Below are 23100 nucleotides of genomic sequence, written 5' to 3'. Positions count from 1 at the left end.
TGTGTAGCTGTAGATACACCTCCTCTGCATACCCCTGCCATCTACTTTTGGGCTCGGATGTGTACAACTTGTTTTTCTTAAAAGAAGACTCAAGTCACCAGGTATGACTCCTCCTATGACTGGTAATGCCCTGGGTCATCAGTCCATTGTTAGATTGTTTATCTCCACTGTCCGGTTCGGACATGTGTTACTGTTGTCCTAGTCAAACTGGACACTTTTTGATAGGTCACCACTACTTTTTGCCTGGTATCTGATGCAATTTTGACAGAAGGGCGCACTGGGTTTCTTCTAGCCAGGTCCCCAGTGCCAGTCTATCACTAAAACTGTACACTTGGCAGTACCTTTAGCACTGTAAAACCATAGTAAATGGTACGCCAGGTACTTAAAACATGGAGTCCTAAAGAGTGTTGTTCAGGGTTGCAGCATGTATTATGCCAACCTAAGAGACCCACTCAGCACCAACATGCGAACTGCCATTGCAAACTGCGTGCCATGGTGCAGAAAAAAGTGAAGACCCGATATGGCCCACCTCTTGTGTGCCATATCCGCAGACCCTGCATTCAGTATAAGTAAGTCACCCCTAGAGCAGCCTTACAGCCCTAAGGCAGGGTGCATTATATTACATGTGTCGTCATATCTGCTTGAGCAGATACGCCCCTGTGCTGTCTAATTTAATTACTAGATAGTACAAATGAACAGGGCAGCTATCTTAAGTACATGTACTGGGCACTGGTCATTACGAGTTTCCCCAGCTACATGGAGGCTTCACTGAAACACCTAGTGTTTGATATCACACACTTAGTCTTAATAAAACCCTACTGATGCCAATAGTGGATTTATTGAGACATGCACCCAGGGGGCACTTTAGAGGTACCCCCTGAAAACCACCAACCTCCCTCTAGTGTACTGACTGACTGGTGTAGACCAGCCTGCCTTAACTGACGGACCGTTTTTTTGACCCCGGCAGGGGGGAGCCCTTGCTCACCAAGGTCAGAAACAAGGCCTGCTTCTGCCAGAGGTGTTGTCACCTCCTCTAAGCAGGATGGCTAAGTAATCAGCTTATCAAAACAGGAAGATGCAAAGGCCTCTGCTGCCTTTGAAATGCAACATCTGCTTCCCCCAAACAGGCTGAATGCCACACCTGGCCACGACCCGTTTGGCACCAGCTAGGCGGGAAAATAAGCTAGTCAGGAAGCTTGTTCACTTTCAGGCTAGTTAAACCCCTAAGGTGGGTTACCTATAGTGAACATGAAAAGTAGAATTCCACCATCTTTATTTTGGGTGAAATTAGATACCCTTGGTCAGTTTATGCCCACTCCCCACAGGAAGTGGTCATATAAGGGGTGTATGCACCCCAATGGTAAGTAGCCCGTTGGCTAATACTTAACACTGCCCTCAATGTCCCTAAATTGAGTATTTAGATGGCTCCCCTAACACCACGAACTCAGACTTGACGGACACAAGAAGGGGGCAAAGAAGAGCAAAGGAGCGAGAACGGAGTACCAGCTGTGGAGGTTTTGGTGCCAAACCCTGCCCTGACACGGACATGTCCTGCTGCTGTGCATTTGCCAAGAATCCCGGTGGATTGCCAGCAATCTCCCTTGGAGTAGAGGAGTTACTTGCTTGCCGGCACAAACAGCAAAGCCTGGTTCACCATTCTGCAGCTTCCCGGTCTCACCAACTCAGCAGCTGCCCAGGAAGAGGTCACTGTGCTCCAGGAGGTAAGATCTGTCTCTCCACCAAGTGAGACAGCGCCAGGACCAACCAGAGCCATACAGCTTCAGTACCCGGGGCACCAGACCTCTTGCAAAAACCAAAGCCTGTTTGAGTCCAATCTGGCCTCTACTACCGGGCAGCCGATGAGGTAAGCCAGCACCGTATAGACCCACTTCAAGAGTGGCCCAGCTGTCCTGTTTTTGTCATCTCTTCTGACGAGACCGACAACCATGTGTCGGTGATGCACTCACCCACCCAACCTAACCACTCTGCACCCGAGCACCTCAGTCTGGGTTCCAGAGAACTGACTGTGCTTCCAGGGCCCATACGAACTATGCCCCCTGTGTTGGGAGCTCCCGGATTTATTCCTGTCCTCAAGTTTTTCTTTTAGACCAGAAACGCCTGCAACTGGCTGAACAGATTGGAGAAACATGGAGAACGAGGAACTGCAGCTTGGTGAACTCCTTCAAAAAAGGATTCTTACGGGAATCCCAGTGGTCGAATGCATCCTCTGATGGAGGATATTGTCTTTCATAAAGGAGCACAGATGCTGGTGGACACGGGTGTGATGCTGATAATGACTGTGGATGACTAGTGTTGAAGCCCGAGCTGCTAGAGGCGTGGAGGTGACATACTTGAAGATGAAGGGATAGCGGGGCTATTTAATGCAAAATCTGTGTTTCGGGACATTAAAGGAAGATACTTAATAGTATTCAGGACACTGGAAGCATTGTATGCCTGTTGAATGTCTGTGCCCCTAACGGGGTGGAGACTGCCTTTTACCTTAAACTGATTTAAGTGGTGATGCCATGGTTGGAAACTTAACATTTGTGCAGGTGACTTTGTGATGACTGGTGTGATTAACAGAAACTTCACTAGTCTAAGATATGTACACAGTAAACGGGCAACTGAATCCCCTGCTAGATGTTAGATTTCTGAGAATTTATGGGGAGAAACATGCTTTTCATTTTTCTCTCCGCCACATGGCTTAAATAACCAACTATAAAAGTTCTTTAATCACTTTATGGGTATGGATTGGACAGATGTTGGGTGTCTTTCATCCTTTGCTATGTATTACCTACCCATATTATAGGGTCTGACCTAAAGTTTCTGTGGAGAAGGAAGGAAAAATCTGTATGATTCTCCTTTGCATTTCTTTGATTTCAAGAAGCATGTGATTAAGAGTCACTTACACCAACTGGGGGTCTGCGACCACAAGATTTAACAAGTCTGATATGATGAATGTGCTGATGAGTCTAAATGTCTGAAGGGGTAATTGTGGAACACAGACAAAGCAGCCTGTATTCAGAAAAAGAGCTCTTAAATAGTCAGAACCAATAATCCATCTCTGTTTACATTCACATTTCGTCATCATGAATTACATATGAATAAACAGCATGAAATAATATGATCATATTGTGAGATGCTTTCTGCGTAAGTAGCTTTTAATTGTGCTTATTGCAGATCTGAATGTGCTACCCATTGCCTGCGGTACTGGGATAAATTGCAATGTTTTCCTTTTTAGGACGGCAGCTGTTGAGGTTTCAGGAAGATCTGGTTTCCTCTGCAGTGGCGGAGTTGAATTATGGGCTCTGCTTGATGTCGCGAGAGTCTCGGAATGGAGATGGAGAGCCTTATGACCCCGATGTTCTCTATTACATTTATCTCTGCATTCAGAAGGTGGGTAAGACACTCCTGTTTGTTGTTGTGCACATACATGTATGCATCTCAGGACCTGTCTGTTTTCTTGTATTTTCTGCTTCTTTGACCACATTTGGTAGGTTGAGTAGAGATAAAAGATTAGTTGGGAGCGGTGAAGGAACGGGGGTGGGGGGGTTGAGAAGTCAAGAATGCCCTGGTGTTTTTCTTTAAAATCACATTCTGAGCGACTTGGTTTGAACTTAAAAAGAAAGCAGGCTACCGTTGATAGTGTTAGAGTGCCAGAAAGTAAACATAAAGAAAGTTAACATTTCTGTATTTAAATACAATTTGGAGCCACCTACTCCTCATAGTCACTTGTGTGACGCTTGTTCTTGAAGTTCTGGGGCAATCAGTAGGTATGGGGCTGTACCGGCGGAGGGTATTGCGTCACCAGTACCAATGCATTGCTGTTCGAATAACCAATATCGTCCTTTTGGTCACTTGACTTTGCAGTGTTGCAAAGGCATGCAGTTGGTGTCTGTTATTACAGGTGGTAGTATGATATAGAAACTCCGATAAAACGACGCAGTAAATGATGCTCAGAAAATTAATTGTCCGGTCAGAGTTTTTGGGGAGACCATTTGTCCGTTTTCCTGCTGAAGGTTCAGGCTCTTTTGTATGTTGTTCCCAGTATTTCCTAGTGCCGAAAAAGGGCAGAGGCCTTCGCGCCCAGGTAATCTAATTTCTCCCTGCTGAAGGACACTTTCAGTTTGCTTACGGTGCCCAGGTTCTAGCTGTACTGGATCCAGGAGACTGAAGCAGGAGTTATGCCTGCAGGATCCCTACTTTCATATTCCTGTCCTGCAGGCCCATAGCCTCTACCTGTGGTTCAAGGGAAGCCACAAGCATTTTCGATTTGCCATGCTCCCTTTTAGCCTCAGCAGTGCCCCTTGGGTATTCACAGAGGTAATGGTGATGTTTGCAACAAACCTTTGGAGGTTGGGAGTACCAGTCTTCCTACTACCTTGACCACAGCTGTTGATGGCAGGCTCTCCCGTGTCAGTCGTGGCCCACCTCCAGACAAGTGAACCTCCTTACATCTTCATGATCAGTGTGCCGAAGTCACGCCAGACTCCTCCGCAAAGGCTCTTTCATTGGAGTCATCTTGGATATTGGTGCACTTTTGGGCCTTCCCTTTAAAACTAGTTCAAGACATTTGGGCTGTGATCGTGAAGCTTCAACCTTGGTCTTGGGTCTCAGTGAGTGGCTCTGAGGCGTCTTGGACTATTGGCCTCCTACATTCTGCTTGTCGACCATGCTGGAAGTCCTATGCGGGCTCTGCATATTAAGTTTTAGTGGGCCCAGCCCCAAGGGAAAGTGTAAGATTCCATCCAGGTTTCGGAGGAGACTGCAAAATATCTGCATAGGTGGCTACTCGACTGCCATTGTATAGGGACAGATTCCTCTCTTCCTCACATGGCGACAGGTGAATCACTGCTGCGCAAGGAAGGTGTAATATGGGCGAGATGGAGATCAACGAATCTGTCTTTTGGCTGAGACCTGTCTCCATATCAACTTGTTGGAGTTGTAGGCCATCCACTTAGCTGTGAAGGTTTATCTTCTGTTCATCAAGGGAAGGCTGGTACAGGCTCTTAGGGGCAACACCACCACCTTGTGGTATTACAGCTAGAAAGGCTCAGTGTGCTCTGTGCCAAGATGCCCTGCACCTCTGGTCCTGGCTGAATTGTCAGGGCATCTTCTTGATAGTACACCACCTGGCAGGATCTTTGAATGTCAGGACAGATGAAAGCCGGTGGCAGATAGCGGATCACGAATGACAGCGACACCAGGAGGTGGCCCAGGGAGTCTTCCAGCAATGGGGAAAGCCCTGGCTCGAGCTCATTGCCACTGCTAAGAACTACAGTGTCAACACTTCTACAGGTTGAAGTTCCCAAGAAGACTCTCTGAGACACATTCCATCTAGAGTGGAGCATGGGACTACTATATACCTTTCTTTCCCGAGATCTGTACAATATCATGAACTGGCCCAAGTCATCGTAGTGGTGCCATATTTAGTGTGGAGAGTATGGTACTCAAAACGTCTGGGCATGAGCATCTGTCCTCCAATCAGGCTGCGACATTGGGCAGTTTTTGTTGCAGCAGCAGGGCAGGATCTTGAACCAGGGCCTGCTCAATTTACACCTCCATTCATGGAGATGAAGCAGCATCATTTGATTTTTATTTGAGCTACCTCCCGAAGTAGTGGATTTCTACCTGGCGGCTAGGCGTTCTTCTACCGAATCGATTTTATGCCGAATGCAGGGGCAAATTTGCAGCTTGGTGTGGCACCATGTAAAACGAACCTGTTGTGAGTTAAACTGTCGGGTGTGTTGCTGTTTGTTCTGTCTTTCACCTAGGAAGGACTTGCTGCAGGAACTGTTGAATGTGTATTTGCTGAACCCAGCTATCTTTGTTCAGATCACCTGTTATGATGCCTTTTTCTCAAAGGTTGATCCACATGTTTAGTCTTAAAACATTGGTTCAGCCAAAGTTGGTTCGTAAATTTGCCCTTACTTTTGTTAAATGTATTCCTTTTGAGCCATCGCACAGCTGTTTCCTATGTCTCCTGACCATGAATGGGGACTTTCTCATCGAGATAACCTCAGCAAATCACTTGAATGGGCTTTATGCTGTGTCAGTCCAATCGCCCTATACTACCAGCTTTCCGGACAAACTGGTGCAGTTCGCTATAAAGCGGCCTTTCTCCCCAAACTTGTGACTTCCTTTTATGCTGAGCAGTCCATCTTTCTTCCAGCGTTCTTTATTCCACCTCACCCCTCGAAAGAGGAACGTAGACTCCATTGTTTGGACCACGAAAGTACACTCAGCCTTTACATTTATCGCACCGCAGACCATTGGGTGGGCAATAAACTCTTTGGACGGTTCTCTGAAGCAAGCAAAGGCAGGGCAATACCGAAACCAAGTTTGTCCGGGTGGTTACTCCTCTGGATTAAGATCTGCACAGTGATTGCCAAAAAGAAGCCTAAAGAAGGGTTGAGAGCCCATTCCTCCAGGGCCAAGGATCAGGTGGCATGCAGAGAGCCTGTATCGAACATTTGTAAGGCTGCAATAGGGACACTGGTGCAGATGTTCACAATGCACTACTGGTCGGACAGCCAGTTATGACAGGAAGGGATGTTCGGTCCTGCTGGACTTTTTGGTTTGTCATTACAGAGATCGACCACCTGAGTAGATACGACTTGGATATGGAATCTAAAGGGGAGGAATCTGCAGTTAGAAGTAGCCATCAGAAGAACAAGTTACTTAAATTTGGTAATGCTCTTTCTTGTGAATACTCTAACTGTGGAATAGACTGTTTTTCCATCTAAAAAATGCCCCAGATTAGTAAGCTGCACACTGGCAAAACCAATTCGTTTTTGGGATCCATGTCCGAGGGCACAGACTATGTCAAGAAAGAAACTCCCGTCCACACACGTTTGGTGGTACCCATATGCGGCTCCAGTCGTCACTTTGAGGTTGAATAGAGGCAATGCTGAAGCCAATGACGCTACCTATTGGCACACGGAGGCTGGGCTGAAAAGTCATAGATCCAGCCTGGTGCCTGAGGATATTCGAAAGGTGAGGAATGTGTAGTTAGTTTTTCCACTAGAAATAGATTTGCCAAAGATAAGTAACTTGGTCGTTAGGTAGTCCCTTTTTAACCTTTTGGCTTTTCTTTCCTCTCTACAGTACCTTTCTGAAAATGGGCGCGTAGATGACATCTTCTCCGATCCTTACTACGTTAAGTTCACAGAATGGTTCCATGAAGTGCTAAAAGAATTTCAGCCACGTATCACCAATCTTGGTAACTACTCTTGTTTTTGTCATTGCAACAAACTGTTCATTTTAATAATTGGTTAGATTCTGTACATGCGGCTTTTAAACAGATTATATCAATTGCCCTGAACCTTTTCAAAGAGATGGTCGAGGTAAGAATCCTAATCTACACCCCCACGCAAATTTGCCAGTACATAGAGCGCTGACACCCCTGCTTTTGCTGTACCTTGGAATATCAAGAGATGTGGTTGTTAACATCTTTATGTACTTGTACCTTTGATCACCTCTGCTTTATTTTTACAGGCTATATAATTCCCAGTCATGTAACAGAAGAGATGTTATGGGAATGCAAGCAGCTGGGCGCTCACTCCCCAGCCACCCTTCTCACAACACTTATGTTTTTCAACACAAAGTAAGTACCTGGTAACTCACTTAGTTATATTTACAACACGCATTTTTATAGTATAGTAAAAATTTGCTGGAGAGAATGATTGATAGATGCAGGAATCCATACCACCTTGTGTTTATTCTGTACAGCTTTAAATGAACATTTAAAATGATCTTTTATTTTGTAAAAAAGTTAATCTATCAAAGTTGATTTTAAAAGAACTGTTTGAATAACTGAATGTTTATTTTTAATAAAGCGTTTTTAATTACGTGTCATCTAATAAAAAAAAATGAATACAAACTTTTTACATTTCAACTATTGGCAAGTGACCTTACATTAATTACTTCCCTAGCCTTCACACCTCTCAATGGTTTTGACACTGCACTCTCAAAATTCAAACCAAACACAGTTAAATTGCACAGGCCACTCATCATTGTGTTAGGGCTCATGCCCTGCCTCCCACCCGTTCCGGAATTTAAACCTTGTGTTTGCACTCACAAAGCCCACAAAAACATCTTTCCTATTGCGAAATACCAAACTGCTTCACAGTTCACCCCATTTGTCAGCACTGACCTCACCCTCCAAATGAACTTGTATGGTATGAACATCTTGATTACAAACTCCCTTGCCACCACTTGGTACTACAATCGCACAGTAGCACTGGAACATGCAGTCTAGAGATTTGTGAAATGTTCAGTACATGATGCAATTTATGAAGAGCAAAAAAAATGTAGTTTTTTTTAATCTGCTGTTTTTTCATGTTGAGATCCTTCACTCAAGTGTAATTGGAGTATTTCAGCTTCATGTCACTCAGTCATGTTGCCAAGACAGGCAGGGAGGGGTGCTTTGTGTTTTGATCTGCAGTGAGCCCTTGTTAATTTGCAGTGTTATCTAGGAAGGCCAAGTGATGTCCCTTTTCACCGACACAATCATGATCCCTCCGTTGTATAGCATTTTAATCCTTCACGTCGTACATTTAGGGGGATCTGCTTCATGACTGTCCTCTTGGCCTTGATGGAGCTTCTTCCTCGAAGTTTGTTTCTCTTGTAAGAAGGTGAAATGAAAAACTGCAGCGGTCAACCTTCTGATGCATTTGTTCTAGTTTTGTAATATCTTGTTGCAGAGAAATGTGCAGTTTACACAAACTCCTCCCTCTGCCATTGAATGACCTGGTTCTTACTGTTCTTATCTATACCCATTTTGAGCAGTTGCACAGCTGTCCTCTGTCTCCTAACCCTGAAGACAGTCAATCTCATTACAACAACTCCAGCACATTGCATGAATGAGCTTCAAGCTTTCATTCCAGCTGCCTTACACCACCACCTTTCTGGATAAACTAGTGCTGAGGACAAAAACAGCTTTTCTACTGAACGTTGTGACTCCCTTTTAAGTCTGGCAGTTCATCACTCTTCTGACTCTTTGCCCCTCCCTCTCTGCTCAAAAAACAGAAGACTGTTGTGAAAAGCGATGAGTCCTTACATCAATATTACGAAAGACCATTGGGTGGGTGATCATCTCTTTGAGGTTTTTCGGGGCAAAGGTGCGCAAGGCAGTGGAGAGAAGACCTTTGTCCTGGTGGATAGTCCTCTACATTAAGATCTGCTACTCGTTGACCAAAAACTAGCCTCCAGAAGTATTGACTGCCCATTCCGCCTAGGCTGCTATCAGCGTGTGCCTTTTCACCAGGGCCAAGGCGGCTATCAGTGCGTTGTCATGTGGAGTAAACATCCTGGATATTTGTCAAGCCACTTTCAGCACATTACTTCAACATCCACATCCTAAGGGTAGGGCAATTTGGCTGTTCAGTCTTGCTGGACTTCTTGGTATGAGTTCTTCCACAGGCCCACCAACAGGTGAGGGTCTTTTTTGGGTATCTATTCAAAAAGTGAGAAATCGGTGGTTAGAATATCCATTAGAAGAACACGTGACATACCTTCGGTAATGCCCTTTCTGATGAATTTAACTGCTAACAGCTTTCCGGGCTCCCACCTCCCCATTCTCTAAAATGGACTATTTTCCCTCTAAAAAGGGCCCAAATTTGAGATCCGCACATTAGCAAGAATAATAATTTTTTGGGCTCTGCATACAAGAGCACGGACAGTGCCTCAAAGAAACTGACTTCAGCGTCTCCGGTCTGTTCCGGGGCAGAACAGGTTTGACGTGAAGCCTGCATGAGGTCACCCATCGGCACGCTGGAGCTATGCTAAAAATCTTCCGGATCGAGTCTGTCTCCTGGGGATATAGTAAAGGTGAGGAATCTGCAGTATAGCATCGAACAGAAAGAGCATTACTGAAGATAAGTAACTTGTTCATATCCTCATTCAATTGAAAGTTGAGATTCTTTTTCTTCACCTTCTATTAGTAAAATCTGGTGAAGAAGGAAAATGAAGGCGTTAACCTTAAGCAAGTTTTTTTTTGTATTGCAGAACCAGGGTAGGATGGTCTGGACCTTATTAATACCCCAAACATGATCTCTTATCCACGTGGGAAATTAGTATTTTAGCTCCATGGCAGTCATTTTGGCTTGTTTATTTTTCCCAGAACAGTGTTCACTCTTTAAACTGTCCATGTACATAGATTCCTCAAAGGTTTGCAGAACATGTTTGCCTTGAAACCTTGTAGGCCTCCCCCTTGGAATTGTAATGTTGTGTTCACTGTTCTCATGGGTCTTCCCTTTGAACCAATGCATTCTTATCAGTTGAATTTGTTTTGTGAATGGTGGTACTTCTGGTGGATTTTATCTCTGCCAGAAGTGTGAGTGAACTTCCTGCTGTCTTTAGCTGCTGTTATGTCAAGGTGTTTCTTCAGTTACCTTCTTTTGGCCTTAAGTTTTGCAATTTCATGTTTGAAGTCTAGTTCGTTGCCAGCTGTTTTCCTGTTTCTTTGTCCTACGAAGCTGAAGCGAGGCTTCATAGGCTCGGACAAATCCAAGGTTTAAAAATCTTTTTTTTGCCTTCTCAGGGCGCTCCTTGGGCTCTTATCTCTTGGGGGCTGTGGCTGATCTCACTTTGATAGTGCTGTTATATAATCCTCCCTTGTTAGGTCTTGGCTATAGGCCACTTTAGCTGTCTGACAAGAGCTTGTGCTGGACGCAGTCACAGGCTGCAGGTTCCATTCCATCAAGGAGGGGGGGGGTCTGTCGAAGAGCCAGGTTTTGAGGTTTCTTGCGAAGATGGGGAGCGATGTTGTCTGTCTGAGGTGGAGCGGAAGGGCGTTCCATGCTTTGGCTGCGAGGAAGGAGAAGGAGCGGCCTCCCGATCTGGTCTTTCTGGTGCGAGGGACCACGGCGTAGGAAAGCTGGGCTGATCGTAGGGTCCTTTGGGGTGCGTGGAATTTGAGTCGGCTGTTCAGGTATGCTGGTCCGGTGCCGTGCAGGGCCTTGTGTGCGTGGGTGAGCATCTTAAAGATCCATTGAAAAGAGTTAGAGCGGCTATAATGATGTCGAGGGGCATGTGCCTCCATACTAGGAGATACGTAGGACACAGTAAGGCCAAGAGATGTTGCTCACTACTTCGGTCATGCTGTCTGGTGTGGGAGATGAAATACTGAATCTACTTTGGCATCTTGGGAAGGAGTTCAGGTAAGGAATATGTGGGAGCTCGCCAATCCATCACATAGAACAATAGTAAAAACACATAACTGGGACTCTTGCATTTATCATGTCTGAAACGTGTGAAGGGTATCTGTGTGCAAAGTTGAGTGTCTTTGTGTGTTCCCTGTGTTATGAGAGGACTAGAACTGGAGCTCACTGGACTTCACCTGTGGGTTGCACAAGGTGGTGAGCAGGTGTAATCCTTATAGACTTTCTAGCATACACATATACATCTCTTGTTCCCCTGTCTGGAGGTGCAAGAGATAGCCAGGTTCCCCCTGCAAAATGAAATGGCCAACACGTACCCACCTGGGCCCGCCTATACTGATCTTAGAATCTCACGGAGCCTGTAAACGTGGTGATCAGGAGTGGGAAGGATGGTCACCCACGTTTGGAGGACTTATCAGACATTCAAAAGGTTCAGCCTTCCTAATTGTGCTGGTTTGGCTACTAGTAGAAGAAAAATATTCACCTTCGCAGAAAGTGCTTGGTTCGTCGTTTTAGCTCTGCACTGAGCAGTTCATCTGTACCACGGTAGAGAAAAATGAAAGAGCTTTGAGTAAAACTGCTGCATGTGTGTCATTCACACTCCAGACTGGGCCTAAGTCTGGCAAATGAGGTGTAGTCCTGCTGTTGCTTATCCTGCAGAAAGAATGAAGACCTACCTGCTAGCATTAGGAGCTGGACTACACATGCCAAGAGAGGAAGTGATCTGGTGCAAGGGGAAATCATCAAGGGTCTGCATGGACGACCTCTTGACAGTGACTACCAAGGTGCCTGACGTTCCCTCGACCCTAGTTATCCAAGAACACATCATCTGGGGCAAGAAGGTCCTTTGTTGCTTTAAAACATCAAATGCAGTGAGCCTGCTCCATTCCCAGAGCTTCCTTTTAGCCTTGGGGTCCTGAAACCTACTTTCTGTACTGCCCCATTAGATCTGTACATATTTGACCATCTAGTGGTTCTGCCGGATCAGCAGGATCAGATTTGCCTGAGCAATACAAAAATTTGTTATGCACAATCGTCTGGTACATTCTCTCAGTTTTGGACTCCCAAGGTTATCTAGTGGCGTTATGCTGACATTTCTGCCTACTATCCAATGCCATATGAATTTGAGCTTCCTTGGAGAGATTTTTATAGTAAATTGTTGTTTGTTTGACACCTTGCTGTTGGTTAGTGACAGAAGAAATGATTCTAGGACCAGGTGGACTTCAGAAAGATTGCGATTCTACCACTGTCTTCCCAGTTGAATGAGCGCAGACTCTATTGATATACTATATACTTTTGACATAGCCTTGCGTTTAGTACTATCACTGCACAAGATGCCATCAGCCCCAGGGCAGATATCTCTTGCTGTAGGATAAGTGGTTGTGGCCAACCTGAAGCATTTCCATTTTATTGATAAGTGTCTCAGACAAAGAAGACACTTTTGGTCAGCTTGAGTCCAAGATTGCATCTACGTCATGATTTCTCATGGTTGGGGTTGTTTTAGACTTCTTTTAATGCACATGAAGACTTGTTTTGTTTCTTTCATTTGGACTGTAGTCTGGAAATCTTTCGACGGTTTCTGTTGTGATCTGGCTTTCAGGTGTGAGTCATAAAAATATTCACAAACAGTCCTTTCAGAGAATAAAGGCTACTAGCATCAAGGATTTTGTGAACACTCTGTCAGACAGCCCAAATGGCAAAAATTGTGTTTCTTGGGAGTTGTTACTTGAAAGTATGAATCTTGGACATTTATTGAGGGCTTTATCCGCTATAGATTTCTGTTACATTTACTTCTCGTACAGGTCTTTTTCCCTCTGCACCAGAACACCCTGCAGGTATCAGAGTGGTTTATAAGTCTATTAACATAATATTTTCCTGTCCCCTTGACGGATCTATGGAAATACCTAGTTTGGAACCAGCATTATAAACTTCCTTTTACTCATTTGTTTGCTATTCTTAAATCCTGAGTGAGTCTGTACTTTATAATTCTATCTTACAAGGGGTATTTCAAGTATGCCTAATTCTGTGTTTACTTGTATGCTCTCCCTATTTTTTTCTTTAACATGCTTGAGAGTAGAGCCCTATGAGAGTGGTTGGATGAAACTTGTGTTACCAGTGAGAGAATATGCTTAGATTTGGGAGAGTAGCCATTGTTTACAATAAAGGTCACCTATTTGTCGTAGGTTTTTTTTCCCTTGCTTTTTGGTTTTTTTGGCCCGCTCTTTTAGGTGTGTGTGTGTGTGTGTGTGTGTGTCCTGTCTCCGACTGGTGGATAATGGTGAGGGTGGTGAGAGGGGGGTCATTGCCTATTGCATTGCAGAGCTTTTCCTACCAGAGTTGACAGCACTGATTTAGTTGACGAATAGGGAACAGTAATTATCATGTAAAAAAGCAATCTGAAAGAGACACTTTAGTGATGGATTCCTTATCTTAGAATATCACCAGGCCTCAGGCTGGATGCGGAAAGTTTTTGGCAGCAGTACCCCTGCGCGTCGGAAGGTGGTGCATCGGTCGACTCCGCGTCAGTCTCCACAAGTCTTATTATTCTAGGACACTTCATCGCCTGGAAAGGGTCTATAGTGCTATCTGCGTTGGGGGAAGTGGGGTAATTTTATCATATACTCCGGGAGTGCCCGGAAAGACAAAGATTTTGTAATAGGGGTACTTCGATGTATATTTAGGGTCAGTAGACAAGAAGTACCATTGTCTGCTAAGTGGCTCATTTTGGTTTTATCCGGAGGTGAGGCATGGCCCACTTATCAGATAATATGGATTAGGAAATATTGCCTGAGCCTTGGGGGCGGAGAGAACCCTGCGGGTTGCAGACAGAGGCGGATGTAGACTGGTGTCAAAGAACAGAGCAGGCGGACTATCCGGGTTGGGCTGCCCAAAAAAAATGGGCAAAGGTCTGGGACAATTGGCGCAAATACAGAGAGGCATCTGAGGTATAGGGCGGGGGGAGAGGCTCCACTCTGTATAACCCCGAGATTCAAGAAAACCATTCTTGTGTGCAGAAACAATTCTGTCAGCATAATGTTTCACGATGATAATGTCATGACCATGGTAATTTCTTTTGAGGTGAAGTCCCTTCGATAGGCAATAATCTGTACTCCTGTTAATTGTATACTGAGCAACAGTTTAATACAAATTATCAAAAAAAAGAAAGCGCACTTAAATAAGACATTGAATTAAAAAAAATGTTTTAGCTATAGCAGTCTGTAATTAAGGGACATGAACACATTTGTGGGCAACATAATCGTTAGTGATATTATTCTGTGAGAACATATTTAAGAAACATGAGTGAGCTGGTCTACAGATAGAACATGATTAAGGTCCTGTGTAGAAACCAGCAAAGTAGCAATCTGCTCACATTCACTTTTAGCGACAAACTGTTAGTTTGGAGCTTGATACATTTTGTTATTGCTTGCTCATTTAATAGGCTCTGTCAATCGATTAGCTAAATATTTTGATACTCAATATTAAAATCTTTATCTTGGTTATGGTTGTCAGTTAAGATAACTATTTCAAATTAAAACATTTATAAGCTAGTGGCAAGTTTTTTGACAAACCAGAAGCCTAATACAAACTACCTTGAGTTCAGATTTCACAGCATCACCGAGGGTATTTGGTAGATTATCTACACAAGAACCTAATAGAAATTAGAATTAGAAATAGAATACTCTGGATCATCTTTAACTATAGAGCAAGTCTTAGACCTCAGTCAATGTCAAGAGAACCTCCTACACAATGCATGATAATCGGCATATGCTGTTAGGTCAACAACCTTAGCTGATCCACTAATTATTTGATTGGACTAATCCTTTCCTTTGTTTGCCGCATCTAGAACAACATGTCTCACTTTGCTAGGAATGCAGTCAGCAAAATGGTCTTATCATATCTAGACACTTGTGCCGTAGAATTTGCTTTCTTTAAGTTAATGGTTGCATATACCTCATATTATTTGTCCGATGAATCCATTCTGTGATTCTCTTCATCCGTGTAAATGGAGCATACGACAAAGTAGAAAAGCACCTTCACTGCAGTTTTGCCCTGGAGGCTGGAATTTTTTTATTATTGTAACTTTGGAGGTGAATGGAGATAAGAAATACTGCATTACAGTCTCTAACAGGCCTGGATCAGTGGCATTGGAGGATGGAAATATGTCCAAAGTTCTAGTGTTTCAAATATCGTCGAGGAACTTGCTTGAAGTGTTTCTCATAAAATGCTTGAACAGAAAATTTGTTCATCATCATTTTGAACCTTGGGTAACGTTTGACTTTAGTCACCTTTAAATCTGAGGTCCACTTTGTTCTTCCTTTTAAAGAAGTCACTTTTTCTCCTGACTGATCAACTGAATGTGGCCAGCGTGTTAGGATTTAACCGAGGGAGTATATACTCTGACCTTTTCTATGTGCCAGCTGCAGCCTGACCAGTGATGATGTCGTTTTGGAACTAGTTACTGTGGGAACGTGACATTTGTAATGTCACACATGTTCGACTCTTGGACAGCAAGGGGCGCTTAGGAGTGGCTTATTTAATACTTAAAATGTTTTTTCAACCTGTTGAGTGATTTTTGGCAGGGCTGTGCAGCAGGCTTCACGACTACACAGGGTACGCCCTCTTCTAGGGGATGGCACAAGAAATGCTGCAGCCCACAAGTGGCATTTAACCTTCCATGCCATGGGTGTACTTCTTCTCCATATACTATAGCTTTCTACGCAAGATTTTTATTTATTTTTATTTATTTATTTTGAAAGTTTTATATAGCGCGAACAAGATCTTTGCAGATATCAGAGCGCTTTACAAAGCGGGGAATACAAACATGAGGGTGCATAACAGGCCATTCGGTATAGTGCCATAGTAGACAATAAGTGGGGTGGGGTAGGTACATGAGGGAGCATGGTAAAGCCGATACATTGATAATGCAAATAGTACATACGTGTAAGCATAGACAGTCAGGTAAGTAAGTAAAACAAATAATACGAATCATCGAAGGGATCGAGCAAATAATACAGATCGGTGCAGAGACTTTAAGAATTCACGTTAATGGATCAGGTGTATTTGGCTATGAAGATAGCTTTTACTTCTTTCTTAAAGAGTGCGATGGAGGAGATGAGTCTGGTTTCAGGAGGGAGTGAGTTCCATATCCTGGGTGCCATTCCTGAGAAAGAGCGTTTGTACGTTTTTTCCTTCCGGAATCTTCGAGGTTTTAGCAGAAGATTGTTTGTGCCTCTAGTGTTTCTAGAACCGCCAGAGATTGTCAGCTTCTGGGTGAGGTATCCGGGTGAGCTCCGGTGTACAGCCTTGTGTGTCATGCAGGCGATTTTCAAATTTATTCTGGCTTCGAAAGGCAGCCAGTTCAGAGATTTCAAGTCAGGGGAGATATGCGAGTGCTTTTTTGATCCAGTGATGAGTCTCGCTGCAGCGTTAAGAGAAGCTCTTAGGGGTGCAGTAGAAGTTAGAACGAGCCCGCAGAGGGCTATGCTGCCGTATTCTATTCGAGGGAGGACTAGTGCTTGTACTGCAGTCTGGAAGTCTTTGGCTGGGAGGAAGGGTTTAAGTTTCCTCAGGGTATTGATTTGGTAGTTCGCTCCTTTAGTTGCCTTGCTGATATGTTGCTGCATGTTGAGGTTGGTGTCGAGTGTATGCCTAAAGATTTTGCTGAGTCCACGATGGTGGGTTGGACATTGAGTGCAGTTAGGTGTTTAAGCCAAGTTTGAGTGGTGGAGATCTTCGCGGGGGTGAGATCAGAAGGAACTCTGTTTTCAGAGCATTGAGTTTGAGATGATTATCTGCAAGCCTGGATTGGGTGTTTCTGATCGTTGAGTTTAGGAGTACAATGTCTTTGGGGGATTTTAATTTGAGATATAGTTGGGTGTCATCAGTGTACATGTGGAAGAGTACATTGGATGTTTGTAGCAAGGTGGTGAGAGGTTCCATGACTAGGTTGAACAAAGTTGGGGATAGGGAGGATCCTTGGGGGACGCCTTACGATACAGGTATTAGCGAGGACATCAGGTTGTTGTTCTTGAATTTCTGCGTCCTGTTGTGTAGAAAGGAAGTGAACCACTTGAGAACAGTCCCAGAAAGACCCATTCTTGTGTTTAAAAGTTCAAGTAGCTTCTCATGTTTAACGGTGTCAAATGTACCAATAAGGTTTTAAGTCCATTTCGACATATTTATTGGGCGAGAGCACATGCACTGACTGGGCACTAGATGGCAGTGTCCCCGTGTTGGAGTTTAAGATTACCAGCTGCTAAAACCCCCTTAATAAAACGGGGGACAACCCCAAAAGGGGTCGCTTTGCAACATGTAGTGTTTTATTGAACGTATTCAGAGGATTACAATACAAAGTGCATTTTTTTTAAAGCAGAATTAAATATACAGCATTTAAAATCTTTTAGAAAGCGAAATTAAGCAACAATTCCTATGACGGAGAACCGGGATTGCAAGTAAGTAATGTTTTCATTTTGTATTTAGATTGTGATCAGTGTGTTTCTCTTCTGCACACTTTTAGGTTGGAAAATAGTGACAGGCACGCCCCTTTTTCCACAAATTATTTTGCACTGTTGAAGTCCAACTTGTCCTGTGTTATATGGATATTCCATTTGGCACAGACCATAACAGTTAACTCCAATTGCTTTTCTGCTGTGTTCATTTTGGACCGCAAAAGAATACACCCAACTAATAGTGTATTTATTAATATAAATTTGTTTATTTTTTCTTTCAGGTATTTCCAGTTGAAAACAGTAGACCAACACATAAAACTGGCTTTTTCAAAGGTCCTGCGACAGACGAAAAAGAGTCCTTCCAATCCAAAGGACAAGAGCACAAGTATCCGGTATCTGAAGGCTTTGGGAATCCATCAAGCTGGTCAGAAAGGTAAGGATGTCTGATAAGTCTGGTACATTGTTGCTTACAATACTATCACAATTGGTTGTCCTTCTGGACCTTCTGTATTATATTTAAATACTGAGGTATCAATGGCTATATGCAGGATCCCAGAACACATTTTAGTAGGTAAAGTTTTAGTTAATGAAAATGATCTCTTGAAGGAGACATGCCTATAGTAGGCCACAATATCCATCTTTTCTCTTTAAAAAACATGAGCGAACCAATTCGAATGAAATGCAAACCCTATAAATAGTCAATCTGTCTGAAAACCCCACTACAGTTCTTCCCAAAAATAGAGTTGGGAATGTTGCATGTAAGCATCACCCTTTAGAATCAATTATTTTTACTATGCGGAGAGGACATCTCAGAACACAGCCCAGCTGCCTACATCAACTTGCCGGCAGGGCGGATACATACAGTAAAGACACAGCGTCTGGGTCTACACCCCGAAGGTCGACCCCGCGTAACTGGAGAAACTCCGCCGCCCCACCTGAGTTACAGCCACCGCTTTTATAAGGAAAGAATCAAAAGGAAACCGAAAAATCAAAACCTCCCCCTCCCTAGCCCTGCACCCGTAGCATCGCCCTTTACATACATGTATTTGACTCTTGGACCTCATCTATCACAGAATAAACTTAGGTGATAGGCAGTTCATTTATTCAGGATGTGCCAAGGCAGAATCCAGCAACATTAGTTTCTAATTATGTGCCTGGCTTTATGTGGATGTGGGTGTTCTGTGTGTGAATTTAAAAAAGTAGCACAGTGAAGAACCAAGATTGCAAGATAATACGTTTTATTTAATTGTTATGGGATTATATTGGATAGTCGTAAACATAAGAATAAAATAACCTAATCTCTTTACTTTGATGGGGGGGTACAACACGAGATTAGGGGTAAACAAGTGAGAATCTAATCATGGAAATAGATTTTGCAGCGAGGCCTGTTTTCTCTTCTGATATTGAAGTCACTGAGATAAATGATTGTCAAAGGGTTTGACTAGTTCCAGTTCTCTTAAAATCAGGGCCATCAGAACATTTCTCGAGAGAGAGCATCTAACCATATAGAAATCTCCATGAATTACAGAAAGATACCCCTGATGGAAAACTTGGATTGTTAGTTAATGAGCTATCCTTTATCAAATCATTCTCCCTGATTTGGATGAAGGAACGTTATTTGTTTGTTTTATAAATTATCCAACATGAATATCTTCATTAACTTCATAAATATAGCCTGTTTTCTTCTATGCATTTCCCAGAACGTTTTTTTGCAGAAAGAAATATTTCATCCAAAATATATTTTAAACATATTCTTTAAAGAATAAACAAAATGATATCTTTTAATGTATTATTTTAACTAATTCGATTTTTTTTATTGGTTTACAGTACTGGATTGAAAATGACTTTTTAGTTCTTCCCTTTGAAACAAAACTTTCAGGCAATGTGTTTAAAAAGGCAAGAACTTCATTGTAAGCAGGATTCTCAAGCGTCCCTGAATACATTCAGTGTTCCAGCAGTTAATTTCATTTTGTTAGGTATTTAGTGAGATTATATGAAGTCATCTCACCCACTAGTCTGTGGCCATAATGTTGACTGGATTGTTTATAAATTTAAAGGGAGAGTGTTTTGTAAATGTACGCATATATGTAAGTGCACTTCCCTTTTGTTGAAAGAAGTGCAAATAGATAAAAACTCTTTTTTGCAGCCTGATAAAGGCTAGGAACGACCATATTTCAATTATTTTTCTTCTTTGAAATGTCTCCAAATATGGAAAAAATAGTCACTACATTTAAGTATTGCCAAATTCTTTGGGGAAAGGAAACCTACGGGAATGCAGGGCAGGCTGCATAAATTAAAGCCATAAAACTGGTAGTGTCTTTAAAGGCCTCCCTCACCTTTCCTCCTGTGCCCCCTCCACCTCCATCATGCACCAGAGGTAACAGGTCAGTTCTGTTTTCTGGCTCATGGCAACAGGATCTAAGAGCACTGAGCTCAGCCTTCCTTCTTTTTTTGGTTGTATTTTATTAATAAATCCGAAAACCCCTTTAGGACTAGGAAGGATTTAACCGGTTTTCTGACTAGAATCTTTTATTTTTCCAGTGAGAATGCCTTCACCTTTTGTGAAATGCCCTATCTGTGGCACGAAAGAAGACAATTCAGACCCCCTTGACCTCTATGGTTACCAGAGGATCGCCACCCTCAAGACTATGGACTCCGTCATAAAATGTCCAGGAGGACCCTGAAAGACAGGCAGAAGATCCGGCTGCATGGCATCAGGAGAGACACTTCAGGCAGCAGCTTCAAGACATTCCCAGGAGCGAGGAGAAGTTTTGTAATTTTCCTCTGGGCTCTCCCCATGCTAAGGACACTTCCCCTTATTTCCTAAGCGCCTAAAGAAACTACATTAAAAAGGAGAAGATCACTGTAGGAAAGTATCCCTTTCTGACATGGTCACACCCACTTTTTGCTTGGTACATGTGGTTTTGACAGGAAGTGCACCGGGTTTCTGCTAAGCAGGTCTCCAGTGCCAGATCTCTTTCCCAAAAATATACAGTTGTTCCCCCAATTGCCAATACCATTAGCACCCTCTACAAGTCCCTAGTAAATGGTTCCCCTGGTACCTACATAGGGCCCGAGGTACTAGAGCTGGTCCCCCAAGGCCTGTAGCACAATTGGTGCCACCCTAAAGGACCCTTCACCAAACTCATGCAGCGCTGTCATCACAGGTTTCATGTTTGGGTGCAGGCAAAAGTGAAAAACACGACCTGAAACTCATCCCTGTGTGCCATGTCTCCTAACACTACATGTAGTATTTGTAAGTCATTCTTACTCGGCCCTAAGGCAGGGTGCTTAATAATGTTCCATGTGAGGGCATACCTGCATTAGCAGATATGCCCATGTGCTGGTCCGTTCCAATACTGCCAGTACAAGTGAACAGGAAATTCATTTTAAGTACATGTGCTGGACAATGGTGAAAACAAGTTCCCCAGCTACATGATAGCTTCACTGAAAATAGGGATGTTTGGTATCAAACATCTCATATTCACAAACCCACCCTGATTCCAGTGGTCGATTTATGAACACATGCACACAGAGGGCACCTTAGAGGTGTCACCTGAAAACCTACCACCCAAGACCGATTTGTATCCTCCCAGGGTGAGGGATTTTGCTCTCAGGAGGTCAGAAATAAAACGTAAATGGGTAGAGGGTGTTCATACCCCCTCCCTCAGGACAACCTACTGATGAGCACTCCTAGGCCGGCGAGCTTGAAGGAAGCTCCTACCTTTGAAATGCGAATTGTTCTCCTCACAGGAGAGGAGGCCAACCCCCCTTTGTCCAGAGCCCTTTGACACCAGGATTGGCAAGAGAATTGCTAGTCAGGCAGGCGTTACTACCCCCAGGCATGTACCACCCCTAAGGTGGCCTAACTTTGTGTGGGTACAACTTTTCAGAAGTGGCCATCCTTGTTGTCACACTTGGAAATCTATGGGGAAGGGTTAGGACCACTTCCCACAGGAAGTGGTCATATAGGAGGTGTAGTGACCCCATGGGTCAATAGCCCACTGGCTACCACCCTACACTCACCTAACGCCTCTAAATTCAGTATTTTGGGGAGCCCCTGCACCAGGAAATCAGATCCTGCCGATCTGAAAGACAAAGAAGGATGTGAAAAGTTGCATCCTGCAAGAACTGAAGACCCAGCATCTGACCTGGTGCCATCCCTGCCGTCCTGCCTGCTGACTTTAACAATTGCAACAAAAGACGACTTGCCCTGCAGATGCGGAGTTCCCTAAACCCGGGGACCTGCCAGTACTTCACCCAGGAACCAAGACCTCCCAAGAAGTAGCAGACCTGCTTCCCTACAACCTGCAGGCATCCAAAGACTGCTGTGAGGACTTCGTGACTGCAGAAATCTGACACCTGAAGACACCACTGCACCCGTCTCTCCAAGCCTGAGTTGAAGTGGGCCAACGGTGTAGTCGTGGTCCCCAGCCCTCCAGAGACCTCATCCACTGTGGTTCTGTCCCCATTGAACTATCAGTCGCCTGCAGTCACTGCACGTAAGCCCCTCTACCGCGACTGCTCCTGGTAAGGAAAGCCTGACGGCTAAAGATACCTCTACACCCGTCGCCCCTGGCCTATCAAGAAGACCAAAGTTGTCCCTTCATCACCGAGTATCGTGAGGCCTGAGCCCCCTGTTGGTTCAGCCTGACTGGCCTCCCAGTCCGAGCCTGCAGCATCTTTACGTGAAGACAGATTCCCATGGAGTAACATTGGGCACCCAACACTGTTTTGCACCTGACCACCCTAGTGCCAGTGTTCTGATGGTGCTGCCTTGGACCTTGCCCACCACTCACCTTAACTCCTGGAGATTAGTCTCAAAAGTCACTGTACTGTGCCTGAATACCGCATTGACTTTTCCTCCCATATGATAACATTGCAGCTTCTAAAAATTGCTCTGAGTGTCGAATTTTTTTTTAACTGAAAAGAATTTCTATTTGAAAACCTGCTTCCCTGAACCAATTGCTTCCGGTGCCTAAACATGTATAAAGATACGTGTTCGTTTTATAAATTGCTGTGGACCTCCTTATTGATTTTTGTGTCTCATTTGTTGACTAGTATGTGTATTTGCAGATCTCTTGCACTCCTCTGTGATAAGCCTAAAGCTGCTCGACCACACTATCTCTTAGAACATCACCTTGGGATTGCCATAGCAAGCTTTTGTCCACCTATACGGGAACCCCTGGACTGTTTTCACGATATACCTAGTTTTGGTATAGCACATAGTTATGCTCTAGATATCCTAGGAGGTTTTGTTCTCTTTCAAGGTGCCCTAGATGAGATAGTGAGAGGTCAAGTTCTCACATAAGTCCTAGGAAACTTGCTCACTCCTCTTTGGACTCTTATTATATTTAAGATCCATTCCTCTATCTGGGACTTTTGAGTGACTTGATCTGAGTATCCTTTTGCGAGAATATCGCGTATTGATGACTTCCTTGAATGGCCTATTAGTTAGGGATGCAGTAAAATGTAACATTCTGTTTTAA

The 23100-nt window shown here is 43.8% G+C and overlaps 1 protein-coding gene across 7 annotated transcripts in view; it reads left to right on the top strand.

The window, feature by feature from the left end:
* The window catches only part of QRICH1 (glutamine rich 1), a 209151-nt gene that overhangs the window by 172199 nt on the left and 13852 nt on the right, over positions 1 to 23100 (top strand). For all 7 annotated transcript variants that reach the window (XM_086939330.1, XM_086939332.1, XM_086939334.1 and 4 more), the window contains 4 exons: positions 3242 to 3396; positions 7108 to 7222; positions 7498 to 7606; positions 17893 to 18044. In XM_086939330.1, the coding sequence (XP_086795456.1) occupies positions 3242 to 3396; positions 7108 to 7222; positions 7498 to 7606; positions 17893 to 18044 (531 nt within the window). The remainder of the gene's footprint in view (positions 1 to 3241; positions 3397 to 7107; positions 7223 to 7497; positions 7607 to 17892; positions 18045 to 23100) is intronic.

Source organism: Lissotriton vulgaris, chromosome 9 (assembly GCF_964263255.1).
Source record: "Lissotriton vulgaris chromosome 9, aLisVul1.2, whole genome shotgun sequence".
NCBI classification, from domain to species: Eukaryota; Metazoa; Chordata; class Amphibia; order Caudata; family Salamandridae; genus Lissotriton; species Lissotriton vulgaris.
The sequence above is the reverse complement of the archived record's forward strand: the minus strand, read 5'-3'. Positions and strand labels throughout refer to the sequence as shown.